Raw genomic sequence first — 20,384 nt, 5'->3', positions numbered from 1 at the left:
CAGCTGATATGCTTCGGAGTTCATCTAAGATAGAAAATTAGAGTAGAAAGAGGAAGAAGAGATGCGCCTTTACGGCGGAGATGAAGAGAGAAGAGAGAAAGAAATGTAATTAATTGTTTATTGATCCTTTTCGATAATGTTTACAAAGAACGAATTTGAGATTAATAAATACTTCTAAGTATTTTGGGCTTAAACGATAATCAAGCCCATTACGGCCTATTAAACTTCTTGAGGTCGTATCATCAGCTTCTTCTTTTCCGGTGACATTGACGGTGTCAGCTACGACTTCTTCTTCCTTCATAAGGGTTTTCTGACTTTTTTTAATACGGCATGACATGTTGTTACTCGACGGCATAACCTAGCCAGCAGTTTTTTCAATTTGGGTTCAGATAAATGAATCCTGGTTTGATTTGGATTGGTTAGTTCGGTTCGGTTCGGTTCGATCTTTTCCGCACCTTTTTTTATAAAACAAGAAATCAACAATTTGGTCTAGCAACTACGTAGGAGATAATAAAGCCAAGGATATGTTCAAGCAAGCACCAAAAGTCTACCTTGCTTTGTACACACGAAACCTAATGACAACAATAAATTTACAAATATTTTACTACAATAAAATCAAATAAAGATTCACTAACTGAATTCAGAGTCAGAGGATTATCTCTATCTTCGTTACTTAACGATTCATTAATTTAATCTCTGATAAACGCATGGTGAATCTATCAATTAATCGAATAAAGTCAGGTGAAAAAATAGGTTCTTGAATCGCCTTTTTAGTAGTTTCTCTAGCTAGTTAATTTCTTTACACTCTTCTTTCGTTCCGTAACTTCCATTAGTCCCTTGGGGTGTTGTGAAAAGAAAAAGAGAATGTAATAATAGCTTTGTTAAAGTGGCTTTTAGAAAAAGTGGGTAAAAAAAAATCTGAAGCCAAACTCGCATGAAGTGAATGTCAAACTTCCATGAATTCGTTTTCTGCTGCAATAGCCTCCTCAGTGTTTATAGGCACACTTAACATGTACTGGTTCTGATGCTCTACCAAGTACTGCATCGATCTCTTGGTGTCTAGAAACAATCGATAAACTCTCTCAATGTCCTCAATCTCCACTACTTTCCCTTTACGTTTCAGGCAAGCCAAAGCAGCTGCATTGATCAGATGAATCGCATACCTAAGCGAGGTATCGCATCCGATCAAAGTCAGAAGCTGTTTCGCCTCTTCTTTCATCTCCACCTCTTCTTCTTGGCAACGTATCTCCAAGATCTTTCTGATCTCGTCTTGAGTGTTAGGCTGCGTTGTGATGATGAGAAGACGGTCAAGGAGATCGATTGGGATCCCATGTGGTGATACCTGGTTTGTTCCTCGGATCGTTGTCATTCCTCGGTTTGTAGCTACAACGAGGATAGGAGACATGTCGTTTTCGAGTGCTCGGTTTAGGAATGAGAAGCATTCAATATCAAGCATATGGACTTCATCGATGAAGAGTAGACCAGGTACTATCTCAGCTTTCCCTTCTTCTCTCCATTCTGCTACTTTAGTATCGATTTGCTCTCGGGTTTCTGATCGGATCTCGCCTGTATCACCCGTGAAAAGGGCTTGAAACCCTTGAGTCCTACAACACACATAAATGAAACAAGAATACAGTTAATGAATTTGATGTAAAAAGGACTAATCCTTATCTGTATCTAATGAAAACGTATCAAATGTCCAAACCTAAAGTTGAAAAGAACCGATCTTTACAAGCTAAACCCTAAACCATCAACCAAATACGCAATCATGTAACCATCTCTATCCAGTTCCAAGCCTAAAATTGCAAAAAGAAGAAATCTTTTTCAACCTAAAACTCAAAACTAAGCAACTGAAAACATTAACAAAAACAGAGAAGTATCAAGAAACGAACCTGCTATTAATAACATCAATCTCATGAAGTGTGACAGTATGCACAACCTCTTTCCACTTCTGAAGCTCACCTTCAGGGCACTGCATAAACTTAGTCTTTGACCCCATAACATCGTAATCTCTAGACCTCGTAAACGATCTTCCAAGCTTAATGATCTTCCCACAAGCCCTATCCAAAACTATAACATCACCACTCTGTACTTTCTCCTTATCCAACGCCTCAATCAGTTTCGGTCCCAAACCATGATCAGATTCCATATCAGTCGTCTTCATAGTTATCTTCCCAGTCTTGTTCACAGCACCACTAGAAGAAGCAGGTCGATCAATCGAAATCGACACGACTTCTCCTTCCAACACCTCTGTTTCTTCCTTGATCCTAACACCAATATCTTTACGAAACGCTTGAGTTAAAGCTTCAGTCTTTGACATCTCTAGTGAAAATATCTCACTTCCTGCGATCATGGTGAACGGTGTTTCTAACCCTAGCGACTTAGCTATACCCATTGCTATTGCGGTTATACCCGTTCCGGGTTGACCGGCTATGAGTATAGCCCGACCAGCGATTTTGCGTTCTCGGATCATCTGAAGGATTACTCCGGCGGCTTTGCGTGCTTTGATTTGACCAACCATGCCTTCGGATACAACTTGTGGCTCGAGTACTGAGTCGAGACCTAAGCCTCGTATGTGTGAGTGTGCTCCGGTTCGTTCAACTCTGGTTAAGTCTCGACTCCCTGATAGCTTCAGTTCTGCCATTGTTTGAGTTCGCCGGAGGAATGAGAGGTTGTTAGGGTTTGAGGGCTTCGTCGCAAAGGTTTAGACTTGAGAGAAGAATCACCAAAAGAGTCTTTCTTCTTCGTAAAGGTTTAGGTTCTATTTTATAAGAGTTTTGGAAACTGATATATTTTTTTGTTTATATATTAAGAAAATATAAATTAAATGAGAATTTTCTGACTTATTACTATGTTTTTGGTCTTTGTAATTTTGGATCTGTATATTATGTTTGTAATCTTGTTAAGTTGTTGTGATTTAAAAAGAAAAAACAATTTTATTTATAACGTTTTAATGATTCAAACATTTTGTTTCATGTGTTAAATTTCAAGAGTTTTGGGTTGAAATTAGGGGTAGGCGTTTGGATTTTTCGGTTTCGGTTTTTTTTTATAGGTTTGTGGTGTTATAACATTGAAATTATATAAAAACTACATGTAGTACTGTTTGGATATGGTTCGGTTTTTTCGGTTTACAATATTTTTGGTTTTATAAATTTGAAACCATATAAAACAACATATAATTACAGACAGATATCTACCAACATATGAGTTCGTCGGTTATATTACCGACAGATGCAATCCATTGATAATCCGTCCAAATTTCTTATGGATAACCGATTGGAAGACACCATCGGTAATGTCCGTTGGTTATTTGTCGGTAATTAGTAAACTGTTGGTAATTTTGTCGATTATAACCGGCAGATTATTGACGGATATCAGTTTTTGATCCGTTGTGTCAAATTCTTGTTGGTTTTTATTGGTCTAGTATACCAACGGAATACCGACGATTTATCGATGGGTTAGATCATCTCCAATGTATATCTCTATTTTTTCCTCTAAAATAGAGTAACTCTATAATAGAGCAATAGTTAATGTAAAAAAATAGAGATAAGAATAGATTTGCTAGCAATCTGGAGCAAATATTGCTCTATAATAGAGTTTTTACTCTAAAATAGAGTAGGGTTGGAGATGCCTTTAGTGTAATAACTCTCATTTTTGTTTCGTAACACACTTTTTTAGAAGCAATGTATAAAGGATGAGTTTCATAGACTAACTAATCTTCTTTTAAACTACAATATTAAAAATTTGTGTGTTTTACCAAAAAATAGGTTGTTTGTCTAAATTATTTATGATGTGGTATTATACCTTAAGGGTTAGTATTTGTTATTTGTCTTTTTAATTTTTTTTCTTATGACTTAATCATGTAGATGTTTATTTTGACAAAACATTCCATGGTTAAATATATAATACATAAAATATATGCATGTCTATTGACAAAAATTATTAAATTAAAGGATTTATAACCTAAATCGTCGGTTATCCATTGGAAAGCCCTTGGAAATAACCGACAGATTTGAGATTGTCAAATACATATCGATATTCCGTCGGAAAATGTGTCCGGGAACCAACTACGATGAAATTTTGGTAAACGCAGCAATTAAATGTTTCGTCAATATTATCGATATAACCAAATAAATTCCTCTTTTTCTCTACGTATCGTTTCTTTTTTGTTCAAACCACTCCTCCGACTCCTCTCTTCGACGACACGTGATCTCTTGCGAATCTCTGGCAAATCTCTCCCTCCAATCTGGCGAATCTCTCCCTCCAGTCTCTCCAACTTCTTATGGCCTAAGTTCTCTCTTTTATGATAGATTTAGTTTTGTTAGATTTCTTAAGAATATGATAGACTTGTTAGATTTAATGAATTGGTTCTATTTGGGTGTTATTGATTTGATGAATTGGTTTGTTAGAGATGGGTGTTAGATTTGTTAGAGTTGGATTTGATAAATTGGTTTGTTAGAGATGGGTGTTAGATTTGTTGGAGTTGAATTTGATGAATTGGTTTGTTAGAGATGGGTGTTAGATTTGTTAGAGTTGAATTTGAATAATTGGTTTGTTAGAGATGGGTGTAACTTATGGATTTTTAATTTGTTTGAGAATAAATTTACTAACATTTTATACATTTTATTAATTTTTGATATATGATTTCCAATTACATATAAAATGTATATTATGAATTTTTAATGTTGTTAAGTATATAATGTATGATATATTTATTTTAATTTTAAATAACACCTCAAATATAATATTAGAAATATGAAGCTTTTTGTAAATAATGAAAATTTATAATATGAGCCGACATCAGCTGTGGGTAATCTTTTATCTTCAGGTTATCTTCACCTCAATTGAACAACTTACGCTGAGAATGGTTTGTCAGCACTAGAGTCTAGAGTAGCTTTGAAAACAGTCAAGTAGACTGTAGATTATTAAGAGAAGTTCATAAACCTCCATAGTATCATAAATGAATTTTTTAATGGTGGCTAATCAAGATTATTAGCTCGACCTGCTAGATTATTGTGTATATATTTTTTTGTATATGCCGTCTGAGTTTCAAAATCTTGTATAATTCGAGCTTGATGTTGAAATTAATGAACAAGCATTACATTTTCTAAATAACCTCTGTTTTTTTTTTTTTTTTTTACATCAATATAAGTTCTGCTTATTCGTCTTTGGTATATAATTGGGCAGAATGGAAACTACTGGTTGTTCACATTGCTGCAGCGCTAACTTAGTCTCCAGAAATTTGAGGAGGGTATTGTATCCAACAATCGAATTGGGGAAGAAGTTATGTCCAGGATGCAATCACAGAGTTGTTGGAGAAAAGAGTTAGTTGTAAGTATTCCAGTCACCTTTCCTTGTACAAGTGGAACCTTCCACGTTTCCTTCTTAAAGGCTACATCCTCAGACTTCAACCTTATTGCATAGTGCCTAGTAGCTAGCCTTTTGATACCAAAGTAGAAGAAATGGTCCAACTAGCGAATCTTTTTCAGGTCCCTTCGGTTGCAGGAACCGTGAACCGTGGCAGCCAAGTGATATGCGCGGGTTTGACTGTGAACGACTGGACCGTTTTCTGTGGTTCAGATACAATTGCGGTAGAGCTACCTGTTATTAACAGCATTTTCATCAAACCAATCCAATCTCAGCCTCATTTCGTTGCTAGTGAAATGAGGAAGTCTTTGATCGATACCTATGTCTAAAGCTTTGCTTCTTGTTTCTTGAGTTTTACCAAAATGTGTTTCAAGAATTAGCTGCGCTCTTTAGGACTCAAGTGTTAAGTAGTAATTAATTTCTTGGTGTTACTTTGGAAGTAAAGGCTTTTTTTAAGTATTATTAGTATTCAATCATTTGTTCTTACTTCTTATACAACCTGCAAACAACAAATCTCCCCATTCAAAATCCAAATTTAGAACAAACCCCTGTGTGATCCATCCAAAGGAAAAGTTCCAGTGTAGCGGATATGATTGTGCTCTGAAACCTCCTCCATAAGCTGGAGATGAGATATCTGATGCTTATAGAACTTTTCAAGTTTCTTCTCCACGTTTGACTTCCCTCCTTTCTTGTTAGAAGACGATGATGATGACGACGTGGCCGCCGATGATGTTGGAGGAAAGTTTCTTGATGAAGGATATATATATATCAGAGAGAACCTCAGATTCAAGTCGCATGTAAGAGAGGACTTGGCAAATTCCTTCCTCTACCTCAGGGTTAAGGTTCCTATAACCTAAGAATAACAAGAAAGTAAAAAGAACCTCTATGCTTTTAACGTAATTAAAATTGATGGGGCATATATATAACATGATATGAGTAAGTCGTCATTTATACTGTCAAAAGCCTAATTTAAGAATTAAGTAAGTAGTCTAGTACCGTGGGAGGCCGTAACGAACTAGAACCGCAGTGACATCACATTTTCATGTGAGCTTTTGAGGCTGAGTTCTCATACCAACAAGACGTTGAGCACCAAGTCTCGGTATTCTAAGAACCTGTGAAGAATCCAAATACACACAAAAAAAAAACAGAGCAAAATATAATTACTGTTTAGAAATCAGACTATTTTGTAAGTATCCAACAAAAGTTTGAAAAGACTTTCACTTGTAAGAAGCTTGTTCTTCTGACAAGCATGAACCTCTCTTGTCTCATGTATGTTATTATATCCCTGTGAAACATATCTTGGAATTTGGATTAACAACTTTGCTATGTTTTGAGAGAAACTATCTCAAAAACGGTATTGTATAAGTCAAATACCAGAGCTTACGTTTTTGATCAAGTTTCATATACATTTCTTGTCATAGTCTTTTAATGCGTGGGAAACGAATTGCTATGTCAAGGTCTGTTAAAATGATTTGATGTAAAAATTGGTCTATCTATACTAGTATTTTTGCAGCAACTTTTGCTCAAAAATACATTTTGGAAAGTCTTTACATTTAATGCAATTAATGCTTATATTTATATCCAAACAAGTATAATTAATTTTTTCTACTATCCTTATAACCAAACAGAATTAAAATATTTTAAATATCCATATATATAATATCCTATAATAAACATACATATTTAGATGATTTATTCCATATTAAAAAATTATTCTCCTATCATCTTTATTGATTTTAAAATTTAAATATAGTGAATCATCATATAATACATAAATTTAATAAAAATACATATTTTTCCTGCATATATTGTGATTTGAATTTTTTTAAACGAACATATATTACTCAATTAATATAAAAAGTGTGTGTTCAACATACATATATAGTAAATTTACCATATATAGTAATTTATATAATTTTAAGAAGTTCATAATTTATAACTGATATACCTAAACTTAATAAAAAGTTTAAAATTATGAATATTTAAACATTAAATTTTCAAAATAACATAAACGAGGTATAAAAAATAATGGGTTATATGACATTACATGATTGAATTGATAATACTAAAAAATAAAATATCATTAATATGATACTTCAATACGGGTCAAATCTTTATTTTACTATTTTAACAATACAAATATAAAATATGTCAGATCAAACTGATTTAGTTAATATTGTATTAAACAAAAAGTGTTGTTGTGGCATACCATGAATTATATGCTAAATCACTAAAATTAATAAAATAGTACATTAGCAAAATTAGTATTAAAATAGTTCATTAACAAAAAAAAATAAAAATAAAAACTTGCCCTGCGGTGTACCGCGGATCATAATCTAGTATCTTATATAGTATGAGAATGTTTTCTCCTAACTTTGCATAACACGATGATATTTGGCAGCATATATTTTCGACACATGTCCTCACTTTTAAATTATTAAATTCTTTTAATTTATTTTTCTCAAAAGTACATACATTATTTTCAGATTCACTAAATTTAAATGAGATTTCTGTACTAAAAAATATATTGACATTTATGCAATACCCTTTTATTAATTATATATAGATATCATTTATCAATATTTTATATAATTAACATAACATGATAATTTTGCATAGGTATCATTTTTCAATACTTTATATAAGATTACCATAACATTATAATTTTGCAAATAAGAAAGAATTAAATATTAATATTATCAATTTAGAAAAATAAATTTCTGATAATTAAAGATTTAAATATTAATATCATAATTTTGGAAAAATATAATGTGATAGTTATTAAATTTTTTTACTAATTTCAAGCTATAAAAATATTTTAATATTATAATAATTATTTGTTGATAAAAAAGTATAATATTTGTTTCACAGTTTTTGTCCCAAAATATTAAATCAATTTATTCTAAAATAATTTCAAGATATTAAAACAATATAATATTTAATTTTTCTTTAGTAGTAATCATTAACACAAATTATTGCATATTAATTCTTGAAAATGTAACTCCCATGATGTTTGAAAAAAAAACTAAAAACAAATCTTTCATCATATAAATACACTTTAATGTATTAATTGCAATACAGTTTGTGTTTTACAAAAAAAAAAATAACACGGACAAAACCTTTGGTATATTTAGTCTTTGAAATATAACCATAACTCACATGATGTTTGACCAAAAAAAAACTGAAAAATCTCTCATACTACTACAAATTTATGTATAAATAGCTAGACAAAGTCTTCATTAAACGTCTTATTCTACCTCTCACATAATTTTCTAAATTTTGTAATATTTAACGTTTTCCTATATGTGACATTTGTAGGTTTTGAAATAAATAAGTTGAGTCGAAATTTTGGAGCATATATAAAAGTGAACATGTTAAATGTGGTTATTCATTAGAAAGAGTTAGATGAAGAAGGTCTTAGGCACATAACACATTCTCACTTGTAAATGTTGGTAAATACTGTTTCAAATGTCTATTTTGTATATCAATGTTGTAATTTGTTTTTCTTTTATCCATTTGATAAATTTTTAATATAAAAATTTTAGTTTTAGATCATAATTCATAAACTCTAATAGATTTTATATCTTAGTTACAATATTTATGCTACTTATTACCCATGCTATATTTTATACAAGTGTGTTTGTATGTATTACCCATGAAAAAGAGTTTAAACAAATATTAATTGTTTCGAATACTATTACTTGAAATTTGTTCCTTAACGTTACAACTGTGTTTGTATGTATTTATTAACTTTGTTTCCGATAACCATTTCTATAGTCCTTTATTTGATATAATAATATATCAATAACATTTTTTTACTCAATTCTCAACTAAAATTCAGTTTGCATTTAGTATGTTCAATAGATATAAAGTACGTGATCAAGATATAGAAATATCTAACAGAGAAATTTCTTTTCCAAATTCAATTAATCAAGAAACAGAAAGAATTCTACTTCTAGAACACAAATGCATTTGAAGTCATTTGTATAATTTATTAAGATTAAAATATTTTATTGCTAAAACATTCAAATTATAATAATAAAACTTTTAAGCATGTGTGAAGCATGCTGGTAATATATAAATATCAAAATTATTTATGCTACCTTTAGTTATTTAATTAATGAAATAAATTACGCAGAGAATAAAGGAAGAGCATGAGTTTCGGCTCAAGAAGAGGTTATTCGAGAAATTCAAGCTACTGTCTCGCCCTTCTTGGAGGTGTCTGGCTTTAGAAAATATTGATGTTTTATAGATTATGTTAAAAGCGGACACATGCTCATCCGCATTTTATTTTATACTTAATCAATATTTTTTTACTAACATAAAAAATGTTTGTACGTCTTGATTTTGCATCAAAACATGAAGAGCTCTATATATTATGGGATACATACTAAATATTTTAAAGTAACCTTTCATATTAATACAAAATTTCAGTTTAGTGCTTTACTAATCAATAATCATTCATTTTAAGTGACCGAAAATACTTATTTAAAAACAAAACAAATAACAAACATAATATAATTTATCAAAACATAAAATATATAACTTTAAATATTTAAATAAATCTAATATATATTAAAATTATTATAAATTTATCTCGCGCGATATTCTAGTATGAAGATATCAGCAGCAAGGTATGCTAACCACTGTAGAAAAGGTTCTGAGTTGTATTATTGTATTAAGTTTAAATGAATCTATCTCAGAATATAAAAAAAGAAACCAACAGCAAAAAATACAATAAATTGAATCGACACATAGTATTTATGTCGTCATCAATCCCGTGGATCCGGAAAGAATCTCACTAACTCGTGTGGAACTTCAAATATCTTGAGTGTATCAACTTGGAAGAGTTCCTTTAATGCATCATCACATATGAACATCTGTTCATCATCATAATCATCACAACATTCATCATCACATTCATCATCATCATCATCACAACATTCATCACAACATTCATCATCATCACATTCATCATCATCACACCATTCATCATCATCATCATCACAATATTCATCATCACATGCGAACCTTTGTTTTTGTAGTGGACGTTTCTTGTTCACTACGATCAAATTGTTATGTTCGATATATAACAAAATTCTTTCTGAGGCTCCAGCTCGTGAAATTTCACTCATCCCTAAAAACTTGGCAAGTCTCGGGTGGATAGGATGAACTTTCCATATCTCTTGTATCATTATGTCTTGTATTTCAGGCGAAATTGGTGGCGAAATTGGTTTCGTACATAACCTCCTAAACTGTATTTTATCGGGCCAAATTGGTGGCCAAACTGGTTTCGTAGATAGCCTCCTAAACTGACCTAAATCACTCACCCCTAAAAACTTGGGAAGTCTCGGCTTGACAGGATGAACTCTCCATATCGCTTGTATTTCATCCGGCGAAATTGGTGGCCAAATTGGTTTCGTGCATAGCCTCTTAACTTGACCGATCAAAGGAGAAAAAAAAAAGAAATCTTCATGTCCTTCTTCCACAAGAGACCGAGGAAAAAAATAGGGATTTTGGTTGTTGTGGTTGTGGTGTTGTGTTAACCTAATTTAGATGTATATATATATATATATATATACGCGTTGAGGTGGAAATAGAAGAAAATTTCTGTTTATATTTTTTTTAAAATGGAAAATAAAGTATATGGAAATATGTATTGATCTGTGTATATGATTTCGTAACTAGAGAGAAAAAAGGAAAACATGTCCAGCTCGAATTGAAAAAAGAAACCCACGCACCCTGCCGACCTACTGAAACTTATATAAATAGATAGAAATCGGTAATTAAACAATGATGATAAGGAAAATTAACATTTATCTTTATAATTTTTTTATATATATTAAGACAGGTAAATAAAAATTGAGAAATTTTCTGAATTATTATCATTTTTTTTTGGTGATTGTAATTTTGGATTTGTATATAACGTTTATAATGTTGTTATGTTGTGGTGGTTTAAAAAGAAAAACAATTTTATTTATAACGTTTTAAAGATTTAACATTTTTTGTTTGATGTGTTTAATTTCAAGACTTTTGGGTTAAAATTATTTCCTAGCAAGATTCGAATAGTATACAGTAGATCTATCTAACATTTGATCGGTGGAAAAAAACTTGACAAACACGTTATCATCTTTGGCTAAGTCTGCACTGAAATCTAAAAGACTTGATCCTTTTGACTCTGTTTGGAGTTTAAAGGCTTTGTACTTGTTGAGTTGTTTCGAGTCCATTTTGAACCCATACTTCCATTGTGTTCATGGCACTGTCATGCGATATCATTGTGGTCTAGCTTAGCATGTCCTACAACAAGTCTGAATTTGAATTGGCCTCCTCGTCTCCGTTATTCTTCAAAATATATGTTTCCTGTCCTCTCCATACATAACTCTCAAAGTTAGTTATATCTATCACGAGATGTACGACTCTCAGGATCAATAGTTAATACCGGATCAAACAAAAGAGACTCATATTACTTCGATCAAAAGCCAAATGATTTGTCGAAAAATATGTTTGGACGACAAAAACTGTTAAGACTTGCAATCTACTTTGACAATGTAATGTGACATAAAATAACTTAAAAGAACAACGACACTATATACAGTAACCTAAAAGCATTCATGACATCGAAACTGAGATTTACGCGCTGGTAGATCATATTTTTATCAATTAGCACAATGCAACAAACTAATTAAAAACAAGAAATTAAAATCTTTCTGATGCCTTTTTTGTTTTTTTTTGGTCAACAGATCGATGATCGTTTCTATTTTTTTTTTAAGTAACAATCTCGTATATACCAAAATCGAGAAATGAGTCTTCTTCTTGGAACTCATCATCTAAAGGAATCTCCTCATCGATTCTTCGCATCATAGCAACACATCTGTAGTTCCTCCGATGATCCAACCACACCGATCGTCTCGTTGCCATCTTAGGCTGTCCACCACGTGTCAGACTCAGACAGCCTTGATCATCTGCCGTTGACGTCAAGGTAAAGCACCGAGGGAGAGTTGTGCTAGGTGCTTCCGGGATTTGAAAGTTTCCAGCAAGTTGACCTTGACCAAAACCAGAGGATCCACCGCCAGTAAAGATTCCAACGCCGGAGCACGACGTAATGCTACGAATGTAGGCGTTACGTGCCATGATCAATAACCGCCAAGGAGCCTTCACCAGCCATAAGAGACTGTTCTCTTTCTCTTTGCCTTTCCCTTTCATAATTGGAACCTCATCAAGATTCAAGAGTATCGAAATCAAAGTTATTTATGTATGTATTATATTATAAGATGGAATCGAAAAGAGATATAAGATGAAGAATGCTCAAGGATCTCAAGATACTACTAAGACAGGATCAAAGAGACGACGAAGTCCACGATGACTGTTGTAAATGAATTTCTAACGAACAAAAATATGATGAATGTGATCTCTATTCTTAAATAGTTAAATTAACTGTATCCAGTTGGATGATTAAACACATTTCTTTTCATTAGATCTATCTAAATTTATTAAGGTGTTGTTGGCCTCATCAGTCTACTAACTTATTTCATAGAATATGGACAAAAAAAAATTGAATCTGCAAGTTAAAGAGAGGGTTGGTTTATTATACTTAATATAGTTAGTACTTGTGAGTATAATGACTTTGGTTTCACCTACTCCAAGCATGTCATCACTCAGGGTGATTAGTTAGGCCCATATATTAATTTTGGTCCAATATAGACCCAATTGATTAACATTCTTGTTTGTAATCAATACATTACTCTAATCCACTACTTACACTGATTATTGAACCCCATTGATTGATTTTTGTTCGAAAGAAGTTCATGAGAGGAGATTTTTTTCGCAATTTTACGTTTCTAGTCATATATAAATCAATTTTATAAACATTGCTAATTGGATATATATTTATAGACTTGGGATGTATAATTTAAAATTGGAGGTAGTATTAATTCACTATTTAAATCCTAGATTGTAGGTTTCGAAACGCTAGAGAACGTTTACCAACAACAAAAAACTTTGGTATCAATGAATCCATACGTCATATATACGTGTATACTTTAATTACACAACAAATATAGGTGCATCATGCATGTGTATGTACAATGTACAAACTAATATAGACATAGATTTAGGGGTTAGAGCGTCACGTGACATTCCGAAGCTAAAATAGTTAAATTGGCTAAAAAAGAATCAAAAGATGATAAATAATAGAATACGCATAGCAATGCAGTATATACCTTTTTTTTATTCCTTCGTGCTTCTACTTTCGCAATTTTTCTAAAAAAACTAAAAAGATTGTTTCACACTTCTCTGACATTATATTCAATTAGCTAAACTGCTAAAGATATAAACATATGCGTAGAAATGCAGTATTCATGTTTGTTGATGTCGTCATGGCCCGATCAGTACAATCGCGAATTTTCTTACTTTTATATATTAGTCGTTTTTTTTAATATCATTCAGTTGATTTTCTTTTCAAATATATGTTTTGATGAGTCTGCTATGCCACAATGTAATCTCATATATGTTAGACACAATTACACAAACTGAAACTTTTCTGTAACGGTTTCAACTTTGATATGTACAATAATATTTCTATTGCATTATAGTCATCATCATCATTGTAATTTGACAAACCAAAACCGCATTACGACAGTCAAGAATCGCATAGAAGTCAAGTTTCTTTCTCATAGTTGAAATATGTCTGACATCACAAACTTGCTAGTTGCTACCATAAAAAGTTATGAGTGTTATGCTGCCAGTCCAATATATATACCATAGAATGAGTATAATTTACTATAGTTACTTCTAGCTCTTCACATTCTCCAAAATCGTGAACCACACAATTGTTAAGGTTTATATGATAAGTGCATCATGTGTTTAGAGAGCCCACTAATCTCAATCAAGTGTCTTTTAGTTATATTTTTTAGCTCATAAATTAACTTAGCCTATAGTCTTTAATTTCCATACTCAAAACCATGGATTGATATGAGTATACAACGTGGACATGCGTAAATTATCTTGTCCCAAACAAAAACTTGAATCATGAAATATAACTACATCTTTTGAAAGGTCGTGTCTACCACTAAACAACAATTTAATTGGTTGGTGTCAGTTCATTCTTTTATAATTTGAAACCTATTCTAACATTTTTTTTTGTTGCTAAATGAGTAAATATCATATAAAATGAAAAGTTTTGGTTTTACAAATGAGTACCCAGCTTTAGGTTTCTTGGCAAAAATAAAATAAAAAACAAGAAAGCAAAGTTAGAGTAAAAAACTTGAACCGGTTGATGCAAACTTCAGATAATCCAGAGACTCAACAGTTTTTTGAATTTCCTGCGATGGTTTCTAGCATGGATGGTGTTGATGATCTCTCGGTTGATGGTCTTGAAAACAACAGTTGGTGGGATGACTTGAGAATTATGGAGAACATTGTTTCTCTGCTTCCAGATAGCGTAGATGGTGGCTTGAGAGACAATTTTCCGGAGCACCGACAGAGAAGAGGCCGTGCTGAGCTTGATCTAGGAGAGAAAACTTTCCCAGTCTCGAAATTGAAGTGGAGTAAGTCTTAGTCTGGACTGCACAAGGTTCCAAATTGATTCGCTGAAGTTACAAGTAAGCAGGAGGTGGTCTCGAGTCTCATCACTCATTGCACATAAGCAACAAAGTGGAGAAACCTGCAGACCCCAGGAGATCATCCGAGAGCGAGTGGGGAGTCTGTTTAGATGAGATACCCACATGTGGAAAGAATTCCTCGGGGTAGCACCTTTAAACCAGATCACAGGTGACCAGTCTTTTTAGGTTCTCTCTGTCTTAGAGCCTCCCACGTCCTTGAAGAAGAGAAGTCGTTGCAGTTGATGTTGTTGACTATCCAACCGTAGGAGTCTTCAAGGTCAGGGTGCAGCGGGAGTGTTATTGTAGTGAGATAGGTATGCAGGTCAAAGGCTTCTTGAGATCTTGGGGAAGGTAGTCGCCAGGTGGCTCCTTCAACGGCATCGGCTACCGTGGCTGCTATTGGGATATGCAGGTTTCTGGGACCTTCATCTCCCAAAAGCTTTATTAAGGGGCCAAACGGACTCCAGGAATCATGCCAGAAACTGGCAGATAAACCGTTACCAATAGAGCACTTTAGGAATCTCTCTGCAATCAATCTAAGTCATAAAAGAGATCTCCAGTTCCAGGTGTCATTTATGCCTTCTTTTATAGACCAAAATGCTGCTATAGGGCCGTTTACGGATCCTGGGAGGTGGTGGTGCCTGTGCCATTTAACCCAAAGGGACCGACTGTTTGAGAATAACAACCAAATGAGCTTGAGATTGAGAGTTATGTTCCAGTCGGAAAAACTTCTGAAACCAAGGCCACCTTCATCCTTTGGCAAGCAAACTTGAGACCAAGCTACTTTTGCTTTGTGAGGATTTTCGATACCTCTAGACCAAAGGAAACGAGAGCACAAAGACTCTATTTCTTTGATACAACCTTTCGGGAGCCTGAATGTAAAGATCCAGAAAACAACAATGCCAGAAATGACTGAAGTTAGCAGTTGGAGCCGCCCTGCAAAAGATAGAGTCTTCACAGACCAGAGGGTGAATTTACTCTTCACTTTCTCCACAAGAGGGGCATATTCGGCGGTTTTGAGCTTGCGACTCATTAGGGGTAGCCCTAAGTACCTTATAGGCAATGAAGCTTGAGGGAAGCCGTATTGAGCAATCGTTGATTCCTCGGCTTCAGTCACTCCCGCGAGGAACAGCTCAGTCTTGTCTACATTCATGTTAAGCCCAGACCAACCAGCAAAATCATCGAGCATCTCATTTATACCGTGTAAAGAAGAGCTGCCTCCATCGAAGAAAATCATCACATCGTCCGCAAACATCAGATGAGTGATGTTAAGTTCTGATGTTTTCGGATGATGAAAGATATAGCCTAAGGAGTATCTTGAAGAAAGGAGTTTTAAGAACACTTCCATTGCAAGAACAAAAAGATAGGGTGACATGGGGTCACCTTGCCTTAGGCCTTTCTTACTCTTGAAGATACCTCCAAAGACTCCATTTATAGCGACAGAGAAAGACGGAGTGGTGATGCATTCCTCGATCCAACTAATAAAGATTTCCGGCAGATTGATACCCTTTAGAACTGATAAAATGAAGTCCCATCTAACCGAATCGAAGGCTTTCCTCAGGTCGACCTTTAGCATGCCGCGAGGGTCTACATTTTTCCTGTTATAGCCGTGAACTATTTCTGTGGCAAACAACACATTCTCCGAGAGGTTTCTCCCTTTGATGAAGGCAGATTGGCAGGGGGAAATGACATCCGGGAGTAAAACCTTGAGCATGTTTGCGATGAGCTTTGAAATGACCTTATAGAGAGTGTTTGAACAGGAAATTTGTCTGAACTCTGATGGTTTCGACGCATTCGGGATCTTTGGGATCAGGACCAACGAGGTTGCATTCCATTGCTTGAGGAGCTTTCCTGAAGAAAAGAATTATGTGACTGCTGAGATAACCTCTCCCCCGACAACACTCCAACAATTTATAAAGAATTCTGTTGGATATCCATCTGGTCCGCTAGATTTATTTTTTGGCAAAGAGCAAAAAGCCTCTTTGATCTCTTCCGAGGAGAATTGCTTTACCATTTGGTTTTGTTGATCAATTGAGCATCTGAAGTCCAGGAGGTTTGTGATGTCTTCCTGTGTGAATGAGGCAGGTGAAACGGCACTTCCTAGGAGGTCTGAAAAGTAATCCACACATATGTCTTGGATGCCCTGAGGAGAATCGATTCTTTCACCGTTTGCGTTTTCCAAAAAGTGGATGTGGTTTATCGCTTTTCTTGAGTTTACCATCTTGTGGAAATACGCAAAGTTACAGTCTCCATCTCGCAACCAGGTTATACCTGCTCTCTGGCTTAGGTACTTCTCCTCCGCAATGACCAGGAACTGCCATATTCTCTCAGCTTCGATGAGGATTTCAGCATTAGAAGATGAGGGATTTGAAAGCAAGGTGGATTGGTGCTGAATTACTCTCGTGTGCTTCTTTGACTCTAAGCTCAATGCCCGAAAATTTTTCTCTACTGAAGTCCCGAATGATTTTTTTTCAGAGCTCTTAGCTTTTGTGAGATACAGAACATCTCAGAACCCTGAATATTGAGAGAAAACCAATTATGACAGATAAGCTCGATAAAACGATGGTCCTGAAGAAGGAAAATGAAAAGCTTGAAAGGTCTCTTCTACCTCTGACGATCAATAGAGGGAGTGTTAGAAGAACAAGCATGATCCGAGAAATCTGGCTCCCCAAAAAATGCAAAAGAAGATGGAAAATGTGTAGCCCAAAGATCATTTACTAGAGCTCTGTCTAGTTTTTTTGCAACCGGGTCTTGTTTTCTTTTGTTCTACCAGGTGTAAGAGCAGCCTCTGAAAGTAAGATCATGTAGGGAAGCATTAAGAAGACATTCTCTGAAGACTGAAGTCGCTCTATCAATCGAGAAACCATCAGACCTTGAATGCTCGCTAGGATGAAGGGTTTGGTTAAAGTCGCCAAGAACTGACCAGGGTTTACCTTGGACTGTTGGGTTCACAGAAAAGTTTGAAATTTCATCCCAAAGAGCAAGTCTTTCCACTACCTCATTTGAAGCGTAGACAAAAGAAACAACCATAGGAACAACTGAGCTAGGAAGAGTAACCTCACATGTTACCATATGAAGAGATTTTGACAAAATGGAAACCTTGACACTAGGGTGTCACAGGACCCAAATCCTTTCCAGAGCTGAAAAGTCGTAATTGTCCTCATATTGCCATCCCGACATTAAACTATTGATAAACTTGCCACACTTAGGCCGATGTACATGAGTCTCGATCAAACTACCAAAAAAAGACTTATTTTTTCGAAGTCATTTCTTAAAACCGGTCCGGTGAGATAGCTTATTAAAACCTATTCTAACTTTGATTACGAATATGAACTCCCAACCAATTATGCGTTGGAGAAAAGACCGTAACAAGAACACCTCACATATTTACTATGCCTTAGACTATCAGTTTGTAGAAACATAAACAAGTTCAACACAGCTACTTATATAAAAAATTGTTCATTCCAACAATGAAAAATACAACACAGAGATAGTAGTTGAATGTTTCGTCACTTCGTTTTCATGAAATTGTTACGCTTTTATTCGTAGGACCCTTACTAGTCACCACCACCACCACTAATAGTAAAACTCTCACCAAGTCATTTAGCACTCTCGGGTCCGTTTTGTAAAAGAGTTAATTAATTACATGTAAAATCAAACTATATATCCTACCTATTGTAATTAAATAATGATATCCCTATCAATCTCTCCCATCCCAAAGACTTCAACAAAAAAAAAAACTTGATTACAAAACACGTCATATCACAACATTTAAACACTTGCCGGTCCACTTTAGTATAATCTTAGTTTGACTAGCATTTTTATTTTATTTTTTGTATAATTATCATCAACTATGAAAATAAATTCATTTTGAATCTACAATTTCTTTTTTAATTTCAAAACTCAAAAGAATGGGTCAAGTAAGTAATTAATATTTATATATATATATATATATTATTTGTGTGAATAAAATGAAGGAGAATTTAAATAGTAGTATAAGTTTTGGACAGCAAACTATGCAGTTATGGGTCAGTACTCAACTGCAACAAAAACAACACATGGTCTCTCTCTCAGATCTCTATCTCTATCTCTCTCTCTTTCTCTTCTCTATCCCCACTCCCATCAATTTCAAGGTTATTATCAATTCATCTTGATTTGGTAGAGAGAGAGAGTTTTGTTTATACTTTTAAATTCGAAGAAAACAATTACTAAAAAAAATTTAAATTATAAATCACGGTTGGTTTGGTGGGGGAAGAGGCAGATATGGACACGTGGTGGGCAAGGAGTGGGTAAAAGGAACAGTCAAAGGAGCAAAGAGAGGATGATCTGAGTCTGAGAGAGAGAGAGGCTTAATTAGTCAAAGAGAGCAAAGACACTGTCACGGTCAAATTTGGGTCTAGCTGGCTCTTTTGTTTCTCGTCCCCACCTCACTCTTCTCTTGTCTTTTTTTTTTCTTCTCTTTTTTTTTTCTTCTTTTTCTAATTCTAATTCCCATTTTTATAGTATAAAACTATTTGTTTACTTACTTACTTCCAAATTTTTTAAAAAATTTGAACCTTTTATTCAACTAAATTTCGTAACTAATACAGCTTGAGTTTTCATAAACATAATAGTATAATACTATTCATTGCATAAACTATGGTAACATGAAACTAGTTATAAAAAATTGAATATTAAAAATGTTATTTTATAAAATGTTTAATTCGTTTAAAGATTAAATTTGTTATTTCTTTATTTTGTAATCGATATATTTTTAATCTTTTTATACAAAAAAATTGACATAACAATTGTTATCATAAGGATGTGTCTTTTTTAACAATAAGATAGATACAATACAATAGTATTAAAAAAAAAAGTATTGGTTTAAGAAATTGCTTTGATGGTGTCGTTACTAACGATGATGGAAATGATTAATTAAGAAATTAAACATAGAGATTATCGTCACACGTGCCCGACCTGTACGGGTTACTCTTCCCGTGGGTCTTTGGAGTTTAGTGCTAAACTCTCTTTAGCTTTTTTGACTACATGCGGTATTTTTCTTTCATTTCTCTTTTATACTTTTACTACTTTATCCTCCTTTTTTGTTTACTTTTTGTTTTCGCAAACATCTTAAAAAAAAAATTAAATTGGTAAAAATGATGATAATAAAAAAAAAAAGAAAAAGATGTAACAATATTTTGGGGAAAGTATATATCCTTAGTTAGCGTGGATATTAAGAAAAAATAAGCTTTTTAGAAAGAGGATTTAGAATTTTATTGTTTTCTTTTGACTACTTAAAAGGATATTCTGGTTTAAAATTTAAATCCAAATATTTATTAAAGGAATTTAAACTATTCAGTCAAAGTGTTTTATTTGAAAACCCATATCTCATCTCTTGTATAATTTGTATATTTGAGAAAGATAAAATTTTAAACCTTG

At 33.6% G+C, this 20,384-nt stretch overlaps 2 protein-coding genes and 1 long non-coding RNA gene across 3 annotated transcripts; all 3 read right to left on the bottom strand.

Moving 5' to 3' along the window:
- Positions 1-838: 838 nt before the first annotated feature.
- On the bottom strand, positions 839-2,720 carry LOC104791210 (uncharacterized). The gene is made up of 2 exons (XM_010517044.2): positions 1,893-2,720; positions 839-1,604 (listed from the first exon to the last, which is right to left on the bottom strand). Exons 1-2 carry the CDS (start codon positions 2,642-2,644, stop codon positions 947-949), a joined length of 1,410 nt encoding a protein of 469 aa, XP_010515346.2. The 5' UTR covers positions 2,645-2,720; the 3' UTR covers positions 839-946.
- Positions 2,721-5,807: 3,087 nt separating this feature from the next.
- Positions 5,808-6,831, bottom strand: LOC147942693 (uncharacterized). The gene is made up of 3 exons (XR_015558904.1): positions 6,589-6,831; positions 6,364-6,479; positions 5,808-6,220 (listed from the first exon to the last, which is right to left on the bottom strand). It is a non-coding gene; the product is annotated as an uncharacterized LOC147942693 (long non-coding RNA).
- A 5,064-nt stretch (positions 6,832-11,895) lies between these two features.
- LOC147942692 (uncharacterized) lies at positions 11,896-12,865 on the bottom strand. Its single transcript, XM_087456330.1, has one exon. It carries the CDS (start codon positions 12,568-12,570, stop codon positions 12,133-12,135), a length of 438 nt encoding a protein of 145 aa, XP_087312456.1. The 5' UTR covers positions 12,571-12,865; the 3' UTR covers positions 11,896-12,132.
- Positions 12,866-20,384: the final 7,519 nt, after the last annotated feature.

Source organism: Camelina sativa, chromosome 6 (genome assembly GCF_030686135.1).
Source record: "Camelina sativa cultivar CO46 ecotype springtype chromosome 6, ASM3068613v1".
In the NCBI taxonomy this organism is placed as follows: Eukaryota; Viridiplantae; Streptophyta; class Magnoliopsida; order Brassicales; family Brassicaceae; genus Camelina; species Camelina sativa.
The sequence above is the reverse complement of the archived record's forward strand: the minus strand, read 5'-3'. Positions and strand labels throughout refer to the sequence as shown.